Consider the following 19,617-nt stretch of genomic DNA (forward strand, 5'->3'; position numbering starts at 1 on the left):
AAGTATGCACCTGATGTTGAATGATCCCTTTTAAGTATTTACAGAGTTAGTTTTTATAATAATACAAATTTCTAAAAGCTTATAAATACTGAAAGGGAGATTTGGTGTCCTTGGTTGTTACTTGTTTCAATAGAAATGATATTTGAAAAATATAAACAACTAATAAGTCAAGTAAGTTTCACAAAAATGTTATCATCATTATCAACTCAGTAGATGATTTTCAACAGATATGTATAAATTATCGGGTTTTCTACACATTGATATCGTAAAATATCAGCTGCGAGCCACAATGTGAACCTTTTTGGCGAGTGAGCGTAGCGAACGAGCCAAAAAGTTTCTCATTGTGTCGAGCGGCTGATATTTTACGATACTTATACGACGAAACCCCGATTATCTTTTTGCCGTTCTATTACTGGTCTTTTTCACTCTCCCTAAGACAGTTTTAAGCTTGACGAAAGCAAGCTTGATAACGTCTCCTCTCGTATTGTGATGTCGCTGATAACTTCACTTCTCATATTGTGACGTCGGTGATAATGCCTGGTCTATTGATACAAAAATTACTGAGCGACAGAGCATGGTGATATAGACGTAGGGAAAGACGATAAATTTGAAAACTAAATTAATAATTACCATCTCTATGACACGTTGCCAGTTCAAACCTTTCTCGGAATATTTTTTTTTACAAAAATTTAAAAGGGTTGAAGTGGCAGCGATTTATTGAGCCGGTAATGGTCAATTTGGTATTCGTTATAATAAGATATTTCCCTTCGCTGAATGATCATTTCCTTTTGCAGCGGAGTCGAGTGATATGAAAAAATATTGTTGAAACGAAGGGGACACGTGGCGTAATCTTCAAAAAAAGATGAAATATTATCGGGCAAAATGATACATTTTCCAGATAACATTCTATATAACTGGTAGTTTTCTAAATGGATGTTTACTCTCAATGAAAATGTTGTTCGAGGTGTTTAATTATTCACATTTGTACAACTATATAGTTATTTAAATTGAGTTTCAAAAGATATATGCAATTTATCAACAAAGAAATGCAAACATATGTATAATAATGCAATATTCGGAGAAACATATTTGTTATATGTTAATTAATATAAAAAAGAAGATGTGGTATGATTGCCAATGAGACAACTATCCACAAAAGATCAAAATGACACAGACATTAACAACTATAGGTCACCGTACGGCCTTCACCAATTAGAAAAGCCCATATCGCATAGTGAGCTATAAAAGGCCCCGATAAGATAATGTAAAACAATTCAAACGAGAAAACTAACGGCCTTATTTATGTAAAAAAAATGAACGAAAAACAAATATGTAACACATAAGCAAACGACAACCACTGAATTACAGGGTCCTGAAGCTTATATTTCACCAATAGAAAGGAACGTTATACCTTCAACCTTGGTCAGCAACTCAACATCGATAGGTTGTAACATATAAACGCATTTTTGGATTCGTCAGACACAATCTTTCTTCTTTCTTGATACTTTGAGTTTCGATTAGAGGTTTCCTTATCATGATAATGCGTCAATTATCATATAATATAATTATGATAATTTAACATTAGACTGAAGTAAAGCAAGGCATATTCTTGTTTTTTAAAGATCACTTGAATTGGATTTCACTTTATCCGGATATTAGTATAGTGAAACATTATATAGAATCGACATTTAAAGATTGACACTTGTTTGGAATACCACATGAATTTCAAATTAGTATCGTTCTGCAAAACTATCAGTGAAAAAAATAATTGTGTCATTAAAAATTGCAACATTTTATCTAAATACAAAAAAAAACACTTTCTACTTTTATTGACATCTAATGGAAATTAAAAACAACATGAACAAGCATATTAAGTTAATAACCGATGATTAACTACTTAATGTTGTTTATTTAATCAAAAAAAAGCATCCTGAGGTTATATGTTTAAAATGTATTTTTTCCGTTTAATGTATCCGTCGGAATCTGTAACGGAGACAAATGCATCACAATGACGGATTTTACTTGAGGTTTATATCTGAGTAAATGTCTGTACTCTTATCTTATATTTTCGACGCTCAGGCAGCTAGTCCTATTATCAAGGTAAGCTTATTTATGCATCTTTCTCACATACGACTTAAATCAATCTAAATGATGTTGAATCATTGTAATCATTTGTACCAAAGTTAACTTGTGATTATTCTGCCTATAATGGGCGTCTTTAATTGACAATAAAATATACTTTTGAATTTGATAACATTTATATTTTTATTACAATGTTGTGGTAAGTATTTGCATCTTTCATCTTTGAAATAATTACATGACATGATATAATGGTATTCATCACCAATGTCAGCTGAGACGCAAAGGTGACGCAATCTTTAAGATCTTGGGATGTTGCGCCAACTTCCCGTCTCAATGGGCAAACGGTTATTCCCACATCTAAATTCATATAAGGTTATTAATAAATTAAATGGTAGTACTGATTAAAAGTGTTCAAATTTAAAAACATTTTTGTACAATCTATAACACAGCCCCTTGGGCGAAATGTTCATTTCTGTTGACCATCTTGAATAAACTGATCTCTTAATCTTTGCTGAACACTGAATACAACCCAAAGTTTCTCAATAGTTATCAAAGGTACCAGGATTATAAATTAGTACGCCTGAAGCGCGTTTCGTCTACATAAGACTCACCAATGACGCTCATGTCAAAATATTTATAAAGCCAAACAAGTACAAAGTTGAAGAGCATTGAGGATCAAACATTCCAAAAAGTTGTGCCAAATACGGCTAAGGTAATCTATGCCTGGGATATAACATGCCTCAGTACTTGTACATCCCGTCATGGTGTTATTGCGCTATGGTGAATTTTTGTATTCTTGTATTTAGGTTTTGCTTATGCCCTTTGCCTATATGACTTTTAGTGTTTCATATATGTTTGTTTTTATTGTGGTTAAAATACATAACAAAATGATGACTGCTGTTTTAGATATTTTTACCTATTGTGTCAGTTTTTGTTCATAAATCGTTTTCAAATAAATGAAAAAAACAGGTTTAACTCACCGTTTTCTACAAAAGAAAACCCCCATTTACCAAGTCAGAAATATGACAGTTTTTATCCATTCTTGTGATGTGTTTTACTATTTATATGTTATACATATTTTAAACTAAATAAATTGATTTTGTTGTTTACATATGTCAAATAAATAAATCTGCGACTTACATGTATATCATACACGATCTATTTTATTTTTGATTACACTTGGAACATGTATGATTTTGTGATGTTTCACTATCGTTTCAGATAAGGGAGAAGGTTTGGTACCGTTAAAACGTTTAGTACCGCTGCAATTGTTTGCACCTGTCTTAATTTAGAATCTGGTGTTCAGTATTTGTCGTTTGTTTATGTGATTCATAGGTGTTTCTTGTTTCTCGTTTTTTACATAAATTAGACTTTTGGTTTTCCCATTTCAATGGTTTTACACTAGTATTTTTTTTTTTTTTTTTTTTTTTGGGAGGGGGGGCCTTTATAGCTTGCACTTCGGTGTGAGCCAAGGTTCTTTGTTAAAGACGGTACCTTGACCTATGGTTTGCTTCTATAAATTGTTACTTGGATGGAGAGTTGTCTCATTGGCAGTCATACCACATCTTCCTATATCAATTTTTCTAGCAAATATTATGTGTTACATTTTTAAGAGCGTTTTCTTATAAGGTAATGTTGATTACTCAAGCATTTCAAATAACGTAGTGTACGTTTGTTTTGTTTTTTACTGTATAGGTGATCAACTACAACATTCAGTAATATGGTTTCCTACAAGATAACGGTGAAAACTGGAGACAAAAAGGGAGCTGGGACCGATGCTAATGTTTATATTATACTTCACGGAAAAGGTACCCAGACAAACAAGTACACTCTTGATACATTTTTTAAAAATGATTTCGAAAGAGGTAATATTGACAACTATTCTGTTGATTCTGAAGTTAACATACCAGAAGTGCAAAGAATTGAGCTGTGGCGAGATGCATATGGTTTGTTCAGCAACTGGTATTTAGATTTGATTGAAGTAACTAACTTGGCAACCAACATCACATCAATATTCCCAGCAATGAAATGGATCAAAGAGAACCAGCGTTACTTCTTCAATCACATTAATACATGTTTACCACAAAACGATCCATTCAAAGAGGAGAGAATGTTCGAGCTTCAGAGCATGCAGAGAGATTATCAGATTCAAGTTAAGGTACCTGGATTACCTGCCCAGGTAAGGATACAGTTGATGAGCTCAAAACTTTAAGAGTGTCGTGAATATTCCACTAACTATTTATAGTGTGTTGTACCTAACGTCAGTATCATATTAACACATTTTGCAAACTAGGTTATCTCCATTTTACCAGAAAATCACCAGGAAGTACGTGTTATTGACCACTACAATCTATTGATTCCTAATTGGTCAAATGCATAAAAATTGTAGTAACTACTGTGATTTGTTATCTGTAAATTTTTGCAAAATCGTTTTCGGGATTGGTTTAACAAAAAACAATATATTGCTAAAACTAACCTCATCATTTGAAAGATGAATTAAATTGTTGGCGTATTGATAAACCATGATAGATATAGAATGACCGAAGTGCATCGTGCTTAGATCGGGATTTTGTACCATTGAAGTTAAGCGTTCAAAACAGGGCTTTTTATCTAACTTAATTCAATACTTAAGTTTTTGTCTACCTATGCCCCTGCAAAGAGGTGATGCATATGATACTTGACAAGTTTGTGATTAATTACTAGTCTCTCATACAACTGAGGGGTTTAGCTAGCTATAAAACCAGGTTTAATCCACCACTGTCTACATGAGAAATGATTTAACCAAGTTATGAATATGACAGCTGTTATACATTCGTTTGATATGTTTGAGTTTTGATTTGGCCATCATATTAGGGACTTCCCTTTTGAATTTTTCACGCAGTTCAGTTGCTTTTTCTTTTAGATTTTACTTTAAACCCAATGAAAATCATGGTATTGGCTAGATATTAGCAATGGTATTATTAATGTTATCAAAAATCTGCCATAATTAGAATTCGATTGTCCAAAAAATATTTATGGAAAGGCAGAACATATATTTGATAAATAGTCATTACAGAACCAAATAAAAAGAGCAGTATGTCAGGGTGTTATGTTTTTGTTTTTTTTCATACATAAAAGAAATTTGAAGGTCAGATGTACTATAGAATCAATTTTTGGGTTTTTTTTATTACCGGTATGTTGGTTGTGAAAATCTTATTTTATTTAATAATAGTATGTTATGATGCTACAAGGATAATTATGATACTTTTAGGTAAAAGAGCTACCAGACGATGAGAGATTCTCGTTTGATTATCAAGTAAGTTTAATTAACCAAAGCAATTGTTTAATTTTTCCGTATTTATTTATGGTCAGGTACCATAGCCGGAACAGTGAAGGACACGTGCACGTCGGTGCTATAAATTAAATAGCCGGAATGGCGGCATGTATATGTATAGGGGGCAACTGCATGTCAGTTAAAATTTCTTTAAACTGCGAAGCGCACATTGGAGACGGTGCAAGAAATTTAAATACTAGATAAATAGTAAAAAAAAACTAGTGTAATCAAAAATAGTTCAGGGTTTGGAAGTTGGGATAGTTTGTATAATGGAACGGAAACTGGCTTAAACGACACAGAAGAGAAAGAATACCGAGTTTGAGATGATGATCTATAATAAATAAAACTAAATTTAATAAAAACTGAATTATCTTCAAATATGGCAAACATCAAAATAAATGAACATACAGTAAATGTCGAGTGTATTTATAGTCAATCAGAAAACATGAATGTATATTTTGCTAATTTTGACAAGTTTTCATATTTATAAGATAAACACGGATTTATGAATAATTAACGAAAAGTAGCATGAAAATATCATTCAATTCAAGGATATCACAAAATAAGTTTAAATAATCTTGTTTTAGTATAAATATGTATATGTATTGCCATTTTAAATCTAATGGGTGAAAGATCAAGGCTTTTGTCCTCTTCGCGATCCGCGTTTAAACTATGTCTCCAATTGCTTTGATATTTGGAGACAATAATTTAGATTTTAACTAAAGTTGGGCATAAATTTCAGGATAAAAACAATATATGTATATTGTCGGAAAATATAAAATTTTATTTGTACTCGCTGTGAAACAGAATACAAGCTCGGCGAGCTTCAACTTTCTTCCTGTTTCTTAAGCTGATACAAGTAAATTTTATATTTTTTGACAATGTACATATAATGTATAATAATATATGTCATTTCTTAATATTTATACATTTATGAAACTAAGATTAGATCATTTCTAAGAAAATATCATTTCGCGTACAATTCGCCAAGATCGAGACAGACTTCAAACAGGAAATAGCGTAACTATTCTTTCAGGTCAACGCATAATGTGAGCCAAGATGTTTCAACTTTCCACTGAAATTGAAACTTACACTGATCTTTGAACAACCTGAGTTGAAAAAAAATAATAAAGACTTTGGGAACACCAATGCGAGCCCAATGTATTTGCCTTTGCTTTGAGTGTTATCTTTTATTATTATCATTATTATTTTGCTTCGCAAGTACTTATTTAAGGTCATGGATGGATATCCTTTCATTTTTATTGTTAGTTGCTTGAATAATGTTAAAACTTGTTTTCTCTTGTAAAGTTTAACATAGGTCTGAAAGGCAAAATTTACCAGGTAGAAAGTCAGAGATTGGTGTTGGCTAGCGGCGTCGAGTGGAAGGATGTTGAAGACGTGAAATCTGTGTATACTCCAGTGTTTGGAATACCACAGGTAATTACTACTATATGATTTCATTTACAGCAGAATATATATGATCAAGTTTGTTACATTCCTCCCTTCCCATGTAAATTCACACGTAAATCATATTTACAACCACTTTGTCGACTTTGCTTTAAAAAAATTAAAAAAGGTCAGTAGTTTTTTTTAATTCTAACGCACCATGAGAAGAATTTGTGCTTTAGAGCTTGCAATAAATGTTGAATATTGAAATACAATAAACTTACGAAAATGGTGTATCGTGACAGGCGTCATTCGAATAAAACCTCTCATGTTGGCAGTTATTCCTTTTCTTGTACGTTTCAATATACAAAAAAAAACAGATTTGGTATGATTGCCAACGAGAGAAGTCTTTACAAAAATACAAATGACACAGAAGTTAACAATAACGGGTCACCGTACGGCTTCAACAATGAGCACTGTCCATTTATGCTCCGATATGTTTTCTTTAAAAATTGAATTTAAAGAATAGAGTTGGTTCATATCTAATTCCATTGAATTTATTGAACATTTTTAGATTTCAGCAGGACATTATAGCGTCTCATTTCTTCGATAGGACAATTTATTTTTTAGATTTTATAGGAAATAGAAACATATAAACGAATTTTTTTATTATTAAATGCGCATATCATGGTTAAAAGGATGTAAAGATGTTCCACATTTTTCTACTGTTTTTTTTTTTTTTATTTTTTTTTTTTTTTTTTTTTTATTATTAGAAAAATTCATGCAATGTATTTGTTAGACATTTTAAAATGTGTTTTGCAGTAAATAAAAACCAACAGCCTCAAATCCGGCACACATATTTTCCCTTTAGTTTTAGACTTTTTAGAGTCGAAATAATTAATTGAAGCCATAGAGTAGGTATCATTTAGACATGCGCCATCATATTCCTTAATGAGATCTCTTGTTAGCACTTGGAATAAAGTACGAATATTAAGGCCTAGGTCATGTGAAAATTTCCAACCAAATTTTGACTTACAATGATAATGTGAAATTAATTATATAAAACAAATTATCATAACTTTAAAAACATAAAAAGTAACGGTCCTTTCAACTTTTTTAACTAATAATAATAAATAACTCATTCTATGGAATATTTTAAAAGACAAATGTTGTGATAGATAAGTTATATATGCGTGTATTAAAGATATCATAGACATTAATATACATATTTTTGTCAACACACTATCTTTTGAAAAACATGACCCTCAAAAAGTGTTTACAACGTGAAACCCTCCCCCCTTTTCCGCTCCTTTTAACCCTCAGGATGCCGTTGTTATTTTTATGTGACTGGATGATCATCGACATATATATAGTATATGAAAAAATAAAAAAGAACTACTGGTATACAGAAATACACAATTAGAATAACTATGTTATTATAGTACTTGTTTTGTTAACAGGGATCTAAAACCTTCAATGATGATGCTGCATTTGGACGTCAGAGGTTGAACGGTTTGAATCCTTCGATATTGAATCTCTGTACCAACATTCCTGAAAGGTAAGTGTAGATATATTCAATAATCATTTTACACGAAGCAAACGCTATGAAACGCTATCATACATAAAAAGGATATATGAGAAATGATGAGTGAAATGGAATTTTATGTTTTGGTGTGTAAACTTAATACACTGAATCACAATAAAAGTGTCGAAATGAAAGTTAGAAAGCCTGTACTTTAAATTTCAATAAAATCCACTTACATTATGTTTGAATCATCTCCATTTACACCTACTTAACTTGGTGGTATTCATTTGACGTGGCTCTGTACTTATACATCACGTCATTTTTCTATGATTTTTTTGTATTGTATCTTTTATCCGAAACTTAAATGAAAGAACTTTACGAAATAGTTGACTTATTTTTTTATTTATTTATTTATTTATTTTTTTTTTTTTTTTTGCTTGTTTTTTCAGTTTTGGGAAGATTTTTTTAACTAATTCTTTCTCTTAAAAATGTCTTCAATTAGAAGTATTTTCTTAGTACCAACTGCATAACACGCATATATCATCGGTATTTGGACAATAGTATTCTCAAATTCTAATAAAGCTGGTACTCATTCTAATTAACTTATGATCTGTCATAATCAACTATATTTTGTATTCAACATTGGCACTAACATGAATCGATGCTTTATGTTTCCAGTTAGGCAATACTTTTATTTACTGTGTTAGTGTTACTTTTTGTCGTAGAATATTTGCATTTAATATTTGTATTTCATAGTTTTGGAGTGACTGAAACAATGGTCAAACCCTTTTTAGAAGGCAAGACAATGAAACAAGCCATGGACGCTAAAAGGCTGTTTATCATAGACTTGGCAATATTAGAAGGCTGTCCAACTACAGGGGATAACATTGTAAGAAGTATATATCAATCTTAATTGTACCTTTGACAACTATTAATTGTGTTGCATTTCTAGCAGTAGATACTAAGTACTCATTAGTAATCATGAGCATCTTTTGACGATGTGTCATGATGATTTACTCAATGCAGCACATTTACATATTTCGTTACACCAGATTTAATGTGTTACAAAGTCTATAAAAAAATAAGTTTGATCAAACGTAAAACCATTTGTTCAATATTTAAAGTAGAAGATGGTTTCTTTTCTGAAGCAACAACTGAAGAAAATTTCGATCGTTTGAAAGATAGAGAAAGATGTAGAGTGCCAATGAAACAACTTTCGATCCAAGTCACAATTTGTAAAAGTAAACCATTATGGCCTAGTTCACTTGAAATTCTAGAGTCCGCTTCAGAGTTTCAAGAGTATCACGTGAACGCACTCGAGTTGCTATTCGGAACATCTGGAAGTAAATCTAGGGTAAGACCCTGACTAAGCATAAAAAAGGAAAACATCTGATTTGTTTGACGTCATTCGAGGGTTTCTCGAGTTTAACCCTGGCTCAGTGAGCGTTGGAACCGGGATAAGAGGGTTTAACTCGTGTGGTCCGAGTAAATAAAGTAAACTCTAGAGTTTCAAGTGAACTCGGCCTATAAGTCAAAGTAAGGTCTTCTACACGGAGCCTTTGCTCAAACCGAACAGCAAGCTCTGAAGGACCCCAAAAAATTATCAAACAAGAAAACCAACGGTTTAATCTATATAAAAAATGAGAAACACTTATGATCCACATCATCTAACGACAACCACTGAACATTAGGTACCTAGTTGTTAATTTTGTCTGCTTCATAATAAAATTGAGAATGGAAATGGGGAATGTGCCAAAGAGACAACAACCCGACCATAGAGCAGACAACAGCAGAAGATCACCATAAACTTGTATGATTTTTAATTGACATTTGTGCGCTAGTTTTGGTTTTTAATCATGGAGGGTTTCTTGTTTCATAGTATATTTTTTTTAATTGTATAAGATTTTTATTTTTGTAGCTTTGGTTCCGTATGATAACATAATATATAAAATATAACTTATACAGTATAACATTTTCCTTAACAATTATACTATAAAAACACAATTACGGTAATCTTATAATTTGTCAATTCAAATTAATTCAGTGGATACATTAACATTCTCTCTCATAATTTTGTTAATTGAAGAATTAAGAGATGTGGTTTTATTTTACAATAAAGCAAGTATAGGCCACCGTTTTGCCTTCGACAATGAGAATAACTGATAACAATGTATGAAGTGTCAGTCCTTATGAGAATTCAAATTATCAGTTGTTGCCATAAGCTTCTCTGTAATGCAAATAGCATCAACAACAAAATTATTCAGTATGATATATATAAGAAAATCAGCCAAGATTCGCTGTATGTACAAAACTTTACAACAATCCTTTTAAAAGTTGGGAAGTTAGTAAGAATTTAAAAGAAGTCATTTATCAAAACTTCTGAAGCACACGACGACAAAAAATCCAAAATATTATAAACACGATTACTGAAGATCTTTTTACGTTTTGCAGATGACTTGTCCATTTGCTCTATTTTATTTTAACGATGCCAAATGTCTTATGCCAATAGCCATACAGCTATTTCAGAAAAAAGGACCATGTAATCCGGTAAGTGGCGGATACCTTAAATATAACTACACGTGGTCGTATTACCGTATGGATATATTTCTTATGAGAAAATGATAAAGATTCAAACTCTTAGTTAATGATTCGGTACTGACATGATTTATAACAGAATTTTCTAAAAAAAAAATGAAAAAAAACACTGTTGATAAGTATTTTTTTAACCAAGTGTGTAGTTCTCTTGAAAAAATGGCCTTCACAGAATTAAGCATAGTTTTCTTAAGGTCCTTTGTGGTAAAAACTAATATATGCATGTATCTTGGTAGAATGATATACCTTACTGTGGTATTTTACCTTGTGATATCATATAACTACTAACGTTTATTCGTATTTATAATCAAAAGGCTTTTAAATTAAGGTATTGGCATTCCTCCTGATGCAAAATTATGAAAACAGAACACTAATGCTAAGGCATTTTTTAACACCTTATCAAAGGATAATTGTTTTGACTTTAATTTTGAGTTAGACTCATTCATGTCTATGTTTTATATAGTTCGTTTCTGTGTGTGATTCATTTTAGTATTTCTGTTGTTTCGTTGTTCTCCTCTTATATTTGATGTGTTTCCCTCAGTTTTTGTCAGTAACCCAGATTTGGTTTTTTCTCAATCGATTTATGAATTTCGAACAGCGGTATACTACTGTTGCCTTTTTTTTTTTATCTAGATCGAAGGATGTACCATTTCAATGGGCTCGTTAGTCATTACTGGAATACTATTTTAATTTTTGCATATTTTATAAACAGGTTTTCTTACCATCAGATCCTACTTACACCTGGATGTTGGCAAAGATGTGGTACAGCCTAGCTGATTCTACATATCACCAATCACTTACTCATCTAAGTATGAACATTTTTCAATCAAAGATACAGTTTGTAGAATGGAATTACCTGGTTCTTATTGTTTTTATTATATTTTTCTCTGAGAAAAATTAATAGAAAAATAAAACAGAAGAACATTTTCAACAATATTCTAAAACTTTATCATTGCATTGTTTTCTCGTAAGTGGTCATTTTAAAAATTAATAGGAAAAAAGTTTATTCGGGCATACATGCAACCTCTAGTTGATGTTAATGGGTAGGCAACCGAGGGGTGATTGTGATGGTTGATCGGAAAATTAAATGCATATATAGATGAATACTAACCCTGTTTGTACTATACCAAAACGATGTTCAGGATTTCAATGTCCTACTTCAAAGATATTAGGCCACAGGAAGCTTTGACATACTACAATAGATACCACATAATGCATTCCTACTCCGTGTCGACCAGCTTTAATACCTCGTTCTTAGCAGAGATGCAAACAACACTTATAAAATATTTTGTTAGACACAACCGGTTTCGATCCCACGTCTACACTCACTCGACGCGAGCATACTTCCACTAAAACACTGGCAGTTCTTTGAACCCAGGAAAGGCAATTTGAAAATACATTATGATCGACTCCACAATGAAACATAAATCAAATAAGTGTTAGTGGTTGAACATGGGTAATAAAGGATAATTTACGGATACGTTTTAATACATTTTGGTTCTTTATGCATGGTGTTGTCTATTTCTTTTCGATTTCTGGGTTTAAACGTCCTTCTAGTATCTTTCCCTCTCTTTTAATGTAAAAAATCAAATAAGTGTTAGTGGTTGAACATGGGTAATAAAGGATAATTTACGGATACGTTTTAATACATTTTGATTCTTTATGCTTGATATTTTACATTAAAAGAGAGGGAAAGATACTAGAAGGACGTTTAAACCCAGAAATCGAAAAGAAATAGACAACACCATGGTTAAAAGAGAAAATGATAATTTGATATTGCTGCAAAATTGTATAACGTTTGTGTTTGAAGATTTCGAAGTAAATCTCCGAACTTTTAAAAATCCACTGATTGGTTGCATTTAGATAATAAAATGTTTTGGAACACCAAATGAAGAAATAATGGCGGTAAGAACTTTAGAAAGATATTCGAGTGAATATTTTGACTTAAGATTTTGAATGAGACTCTGAATGTTTTGCCGATCATCTATTTACCTTCTGATTGTAAGTGTCCAGTTTTGGTTCTTCGTGCATACACTTAAAACATTTTCTGGTGTAGTCCTTTGTTGTAATCATCAATAGCTTGAAGTTGTTGTAATGACAGTGTAAAAGTAAATAACAATTAATTTTTTTTAGATCTTTTCAATTATCATTTATTTTTACTCCTAGTTTTGAAGGAAAACATTGCTAATTTAGATAGCACCAAAGCCGGATACTAAATCTACATTTTGGATGATCTCTGTAGGTAGCTGTCGCGGATTTGAACAATGACATGTTTTGAAATGCCATTTTGATCTTTAAACTTGGTTATATAGATATTTTGTTCATTATTTGTTTTATTAATTTCAGATTTTACTCATTTGATGATGGAAGGAATAAGTCTCGCATCTAAGAGAAATCTAGCGCCAGCACATCCAATTATGAAATTACTAAATGCACATTTCTTATATCTCATGGCAATAAATAGGTATATGTTTCATTCAAATTATCGTATTTTAGGTATTCACACCATGTTTTTAATGACAACCAATTATTCAAATTCTAACAAAAGTAAAACAATTTTAGCCTGAAAGCTCTTACGTTCGAACAGGAACTTGATGTTTAACTTGTCAATACGCAATGTTAATACTGAAAATCAGCTAAATATATATCCTGACCCATGCTGTTGAACAATTTTGATAGTTCTTAATTGGTAAAATGAAACAAGGGTAAAAATTAAACGTTCGATCTGGTAATATCTGTGATCTTCCGGTAAATTTATGCTTTTAACTTAAATATGCTAGTATATTAGAGCTTTTGCCAAAGGACATATACTTAGGTGACTGCAATCAAGTCTCTTTTTTTCAGTTTGGCACTTGGCACATTGATTAATCCTGGTGGAGCAATAGACAAAGTTTCAAGTGCAGGTATCAACGGCCACTTTCACATAATGAAAAAGAGGTGAGAAATTTAGCTGTAGACATTGTTTTATTGTTGTGAAAGAATACTTTTATTGTAATTAATTAATTTTTGCCCAATTTTCAGGGTACAAGGGAACACGCGTTTGCATAATAATATATAGTTGAGATATGGGGTTGCCAATAAACAACTCTCCACAAGAGATCAAATAACAAAGAAGTTAACAGCTATAGGTCTCCGTCCGGCTTTTAATAATAAGCCCATACCGCATAGTCAGCTAGAAAAGGCCCCAAAATGACAATGTAAAACAAGTAAACGAGGAAACTAACGGCCTAATTTATGTACAAAAGAATGAACAAAAAACAACAGGTAACACAAAAACAAACGACAACAACTGAATTACAGACTTCTTACTTTGGACAGGCACATACATACAGAATGTGGTTGGGTTAAACATTTTAGCAGAATTTCAAACCTCCCCTAACCTAGGACAGTGGTGTAACAGTACAACATAAGAACGAATTATACAAATCAGTTGAAAAAGGAATAACTCATCAGATGGATACAAATACAAATGCTACACAGAAGAGACGTGGTCGGGTTCTTTTCACACCTTTGAATCTGTCCATTTTACAATTTTGCGTGGAATAAATCAAAAAAAAAATCGAATCATTTGATACTATCTCCTCTTAAATGCAAAGTATTATCAATAAAATCCCGTTTGCATTTACTTAGGCAGACTGCATTTAATTATTATGAAAACATTTTCAAAAAAATACGGGTCTTGCAAATATGGTCGGATCACTGCTTTGTTTGTAAAATTAGCAAAGTAAACGGTGTACATATTTTTTTTAGTCGCCATAAAAGTTACATTTTGTCAATATATAAATAACTTGAAGAGATTATGAATAAAATTAAATGTTAGTTTGTTTGTCTTTGTTTATCTTTATAAACTCTTTAAATACAATTTAGTCTGCAGTGCTACATTAACAAAATATTACAACATGTGTCAACTTAATAATTGCGTTATATGATAAGGAACGACATAAAAAGGTTAATGTAGGATAAAAAAACTTAATTCACATAGTTTTTACATTGAACACCCCCCCCCCCCCCCCCCCTCCTTTCTTAACTTAACTTGGGACAAAATTATTGACCAATATGGTAATACGTAAAATCGTGTTTGTATAAACAAAAATTGCAGCAATTTTACCCCCAACCCCAAACTATTTGAATTAAATTTTTAATCTGTCATTAATGTTTTGATGTCTTCCTTTATTATTTTCAATTCCTCATAATTATATATTAACTTCAACTTTTTAGTATGGCTTTCTGGAGATTGGATATACATGGTTCTCTTCCAGAGGATTTGAAGAGGCGAAGGGTACGCTTCCTTATTTTGTTTCATTTCTTTCTAAATTTTTTTTACATTTGACACCCCAGGCAAATATACATACATACTAAGACAAACAACAACTAGAAAAAAAACACATAAAATAACATAAATACTTCGTAGATAGAGTTATGTTTATGAACGCCTGTGTATGATGTACTGCATGGTAGGGAAGGAATATTGGTGTATAACGAGTTATGACGCAAAAAAAAAGAAATGGACAAGCAAATAAAATCATCTTTTGAGTTATTATTCATCTCAAAGACGGTGTTGATTTGGCTTTAATAATCGGCATCTTTCATTCGTTTCTATTTTGAACATTAAGATAGTAATCTCGATTTTAAAGGCATGAAGTCGACATAAACTCTGGAGATTTATCAGTTGTTGTTTTCTAAAAGTGTTTGTGTCAGTCTTTAAACAGAAATGTGTTTTAGAATTACATTATCTGGATAAAACATTTCTAAGCTTGGATAGGTGTGAGTCACATCAACTCATGTTATATCATTTCAAGATTTTTAGGTCAGATAGTTCGTTCACTGTTTCGATTCTTAGACATCCAGGGCTTCCAAATCTTTGTCTTTGAATTTCCTGGTCAATACAAATCAAGAAATGCGCTTTAGATGCATGATATTTTACTTGATGCTTTCAGATATTCGATGATACCTTAAATCCGTAGTTGAAAACAAACATTTTCACACATATATCAAATTGAATGAAGTGATGGAGTTTTATTTTACACAGCAGGTCCTTCATTTTTTTCGCACTAATAGAAGTCAGTTATATCAATCTCATGTCTTTAGTTTAAAATTCTTCATTTTTCTAACTAATGTCTCTCTGAATATTTTATAGGTATTTGACCAGTCTGTACTGAACGGAGCCTATCATATGAGAGATGATGCTCTGTTGTTATATGACGCCATTAGAACCTATGTAAATAAATACGTAGTGCACTACTATTGTAAGTTAATTGTAAACGTCGATACTACGATAATGATCAAACCTTGACATTGGGTTTCTTAAAATTACAATATTTAAACATTAGAAGTTGGAACCTCATTTGAAGTATCTGTCTTGTTTAATTTTTATGGTTGTTTTATAGAATTTGATGGTGATGTTCATTGTTGCATTAAACTTTAACCTGTTTCAACTAGGACCACATTGGAGCTAAACATGATTTGAATACATGGTATTGTTAAATCAAAAACTAAAAGGTTTTCTTTACTCTCAGTTATTTTGACTGTATGAAATAGATTCATTATGGATTTGATATAATTAATGATTGAGTTTTATAAAGATGCATTTGTATCAAATAATGTTTTTATAAAGTTTTGGCCGCTAACATTACTAAAGAGGCATCAATCCTCATTTAACTTAATGATAATCATTACAGGTCTATATGATTTTATTTATTTCCACTTGTCTTTGTCCTTACAAATTGAAAGCATTGACTGCTAACCTTGTCTTTGTTAATATATTTTTGGTGCACCAAAGTTGCATTTTCAGAATATTTTAATGTCTTACAATTTGTTTCCTCTGCAGCCGCACACAATTCTTTGACCACCGATTACGAACTACAGAACTGGGGTGCAGAACTTGTAAAATCAAGGGATGAAGGCGGTATCGGAATCTTGGTATGTAGATAAATCATGTGTGAGTTCAAGTATACAAGGCGATGTGTTATTTATCAAAAATATTTCAATACTAGTAGTCCACAAACAAGTGTTTTGTTTTCGTTTGTATCTAGGAAATTACCATAAAGACGAAAGCGACAGTAGCGCATAAAGTTGACTGCATATAGGTATACTGGTAAATCGAAATACGGCAATTCAACAGAGTTACGTTTGATGGAGATATTCCTTTATTTACGATTATTTCAAAAAATCATAAAAGCACATTTAAATACCACAGTATTCGAATTTTTCGATTTTTGTTAGGGACGACATCAAAAGATCGATGTATGATAAAAAAAAAACTTAAATCAAATAGTTTGGGGGTGGAGGGGGTCAACATTGCTGCAAGTTTTGTTAATCTAAAATCGATTTTAAATATATCCCTATTGGTCAATCAATTTTTCCCAAATTAAGTTAAGAGGGGGAGAGGGTGTCAGTGAAAAAAACTATGTGAATTAAGTTTTTTATCCTTCATTGAACTTTTGATGTCGTCCCTTAGTCTTACAATGTTTGCAAACGTTAATGTCAGTTACACAACTTTACAACCAGATTACATCTTATTGTTTTGTTACAGGGAGTCCCAAATAATGGTAAATTTGTAGCCACAGACCAACTTGTCCTAGCATTGACAGCCATTATCTACACGTGCAGTGTTGGTCATGCCGCAGCCAACTTCCAGCAATTTGATGAATATGGTGCTCCGTTTCATTACCCATACTTTATGGCTGGAAGTCCACCAAAAGATAAGGTAAGTGCTGGTGTTTAGAAAAAACAATATAGGAAAATTCTCAAAAGGGAGCAAGAACAAATAACAAATTAATGAAAGACAAACAATACACCAACCTAACCAGTTTAATATCAATCTTGTGTAAAGTTGTTTTAAATGTTGAAAAATCAAATAAAGCTACTTAAGATTTTTTACAAACCCAAAAATTTGAATTTGACACGTAATTACAGATATAACTGTGATAAGACTTATCTTGGTTATTTTGTACAAACACTTCTTCATTTTTACCTTACAATATTGCTACAAAAAGTTTGAGGTAACGATATTCTTACATAAAAATATCAGACGGAGGGATGAGAGGGTTTCATGTTTGTGTAATCATCATCACCATTAGTTCAACCACTCTATTTCACATAGAGAACCTCTATTTTATAACAATTTCAGAAAAAAAAAATTAATGTTTACAGATTTATTATTTTCTATTCTGTAGTTACTTTTTATGAAGTCAGATATTATATATATATATATATATATATATATATATATATATATATATATATATATATATATATATATATATATATATATATATATATATATATATATATAATTATTTATTGTTATTATATAGAATCCAGTTACTATAGAAACTGTCCTTGGGTCTATTGCAAACCGAATGAAGCTTCTAGAGACAATGACCATCAATAAGGTTCTCAGTGAGAAAGCAACACAAAGTCTGGGTGATTTTGAGAAACAGTTAATAGTGGATCCACCAGCAATGAAAATTGTTGAAGAGTAAGTTTTATAACACACTTATGCATACGATAGTTGTTTAAAAGTAATACATACAGGTATTAACATAAAACTAAATATATATCAAAATAGTTGATATAACATTTGGTTTACCGTTATCCGTCAAAACCTATTCTCATTTTCAAACATGTTGCATAAATTGTAGACTTTCATTGATTAATATATCTAAACATTAGATTAGAGTTTAATTGAAACGCCTAAATCTCAGAAGGCAAAAATATGTCAAAGCAATACGTCACGTATCATCTTACCAAGCTACAGCTAATTTCATAAGTCGTCGAGAAAAGAGACAACTATTCTTGTGATTTAGTTACTATAGTAACTGATCACCATCGAAGAAACTAGCTATACACCAACAACAAAGGGACAAAGATATATCATTTCACATGTCACTGTACTGCCTTCCAGAATGACCAAAGTATATGCCCTATAGTGAGCTATTAACAACGTCTACATGACAAAATGTGAAATAATTCACGAGAAAACAAGCAGCCACATTTATGCTTATAAAAATAAATAACAAATAAATATCATCAACGTTTAAGTATACATATTCTTATTAACGACTACTTCGCACTATTTTTTAAGTATTCTCATTGTTATGCTTATTCATCTCGTCGTAGGTTTCAACAGAATCTACGGGAGATTGGTAAGACCATTGACGAAAGAAACAAAGAACGGAAACATCCTTATGATGAGCTTCTACCATCGGCAATCCCAAATGCCATAAGCATTTAGACATTCAATCAATTATTTAAGTTTTTTCTAATAGCCATTATAGTTCTTGTATACAAAGGCACAATTGAGAGCTTTCTATATATCGCAGTCATTATGTTTGAATTCGCTTTTATATACTAGAAAATGCTGCTTTTTGTTATTTTTGTAACTGAGATGATGAGTTGAGTTGAAACCTACTCCAAGGTTTCCTTATATCTGGTGGGAGAATACCAGTTACACGTCAGCTGATCATTTTTTCCAGAAACTTCACAAATTTTTCAGGCGATATTATTTCGTATTTTTTACCTTTGTGTTATGCTTTATCTTGTGCCGCTAAGAAGTTTTTAATTATGTTTTCATACAAACACTGAGAAATATTTTATTGTAATACATAAACATTAAAATAGCTATAGGTTGCACTTTTTAAATACAGTTTTTCTCAAAACACGCCTCTTTAGGGGAGATCTTGAATATTCATAGAAAATTAATTTTGTTTACATACTG

The 19,617-nt window shown here is 31.5% G+C and overlaps 1 protein-coding gene across 1 annotated transcript; it reads left to right on the forward strand.

Annotated features, from left to right (window-relative positions):
- Positions 1–1,969: 1,969 nt before the first annotated feature.
- On the forward strand, positions 1,970–19,541 carry LOC143084935 (allene oxide synthase-lipoxygenase protein-like). Its single transcript, XM_076261015.1, has 16 exons — positions 1,970–2,100; positions 3,778–4,261; positions 5,333–5,377; positions 6,704–6,832; positions 8,242–8,339; positions 9,063–9,195; positions 10,758–10,853; positions 11,611–11,707; positions 13,245–13,362; positions 13,743–13,835; positions 15,117–15,177; positions 16,036–16,144; positions 16,726–16,817; positions 17,431–17,604; positions 18,215–18,378; positions 19,020–19,541. The coding sequence occupies exons 2-16, from the start codon at positions 3,803–3,805 to the stop codon at positions 19,132–19,134; spliced, it is 1,983 nt and encodes a 660-aa protein (XP_076117130.1). The 5' UTR covers positions 1,970–2,100; positions 3,778–3,802; the 3' UTR covers positions 19,135–19,541.
- Positions 19,542–19,617: the final 76 nt, after the last annotated feature.

Source organism: Mytilus galloprovincialis, chromosome 8 (genome assembly GCF_965363235.1).
Source record: "Mytilus galloprovincialis chromosome 8, xbMytGall1.hap1.1, whole genome shotgun sequence".
NCBI lineage: Eukaryota > Metazoa > Mollusca > Bivalvia > Mytilida > Mytilidae > Mytilus > Mytilus galloprovincialis.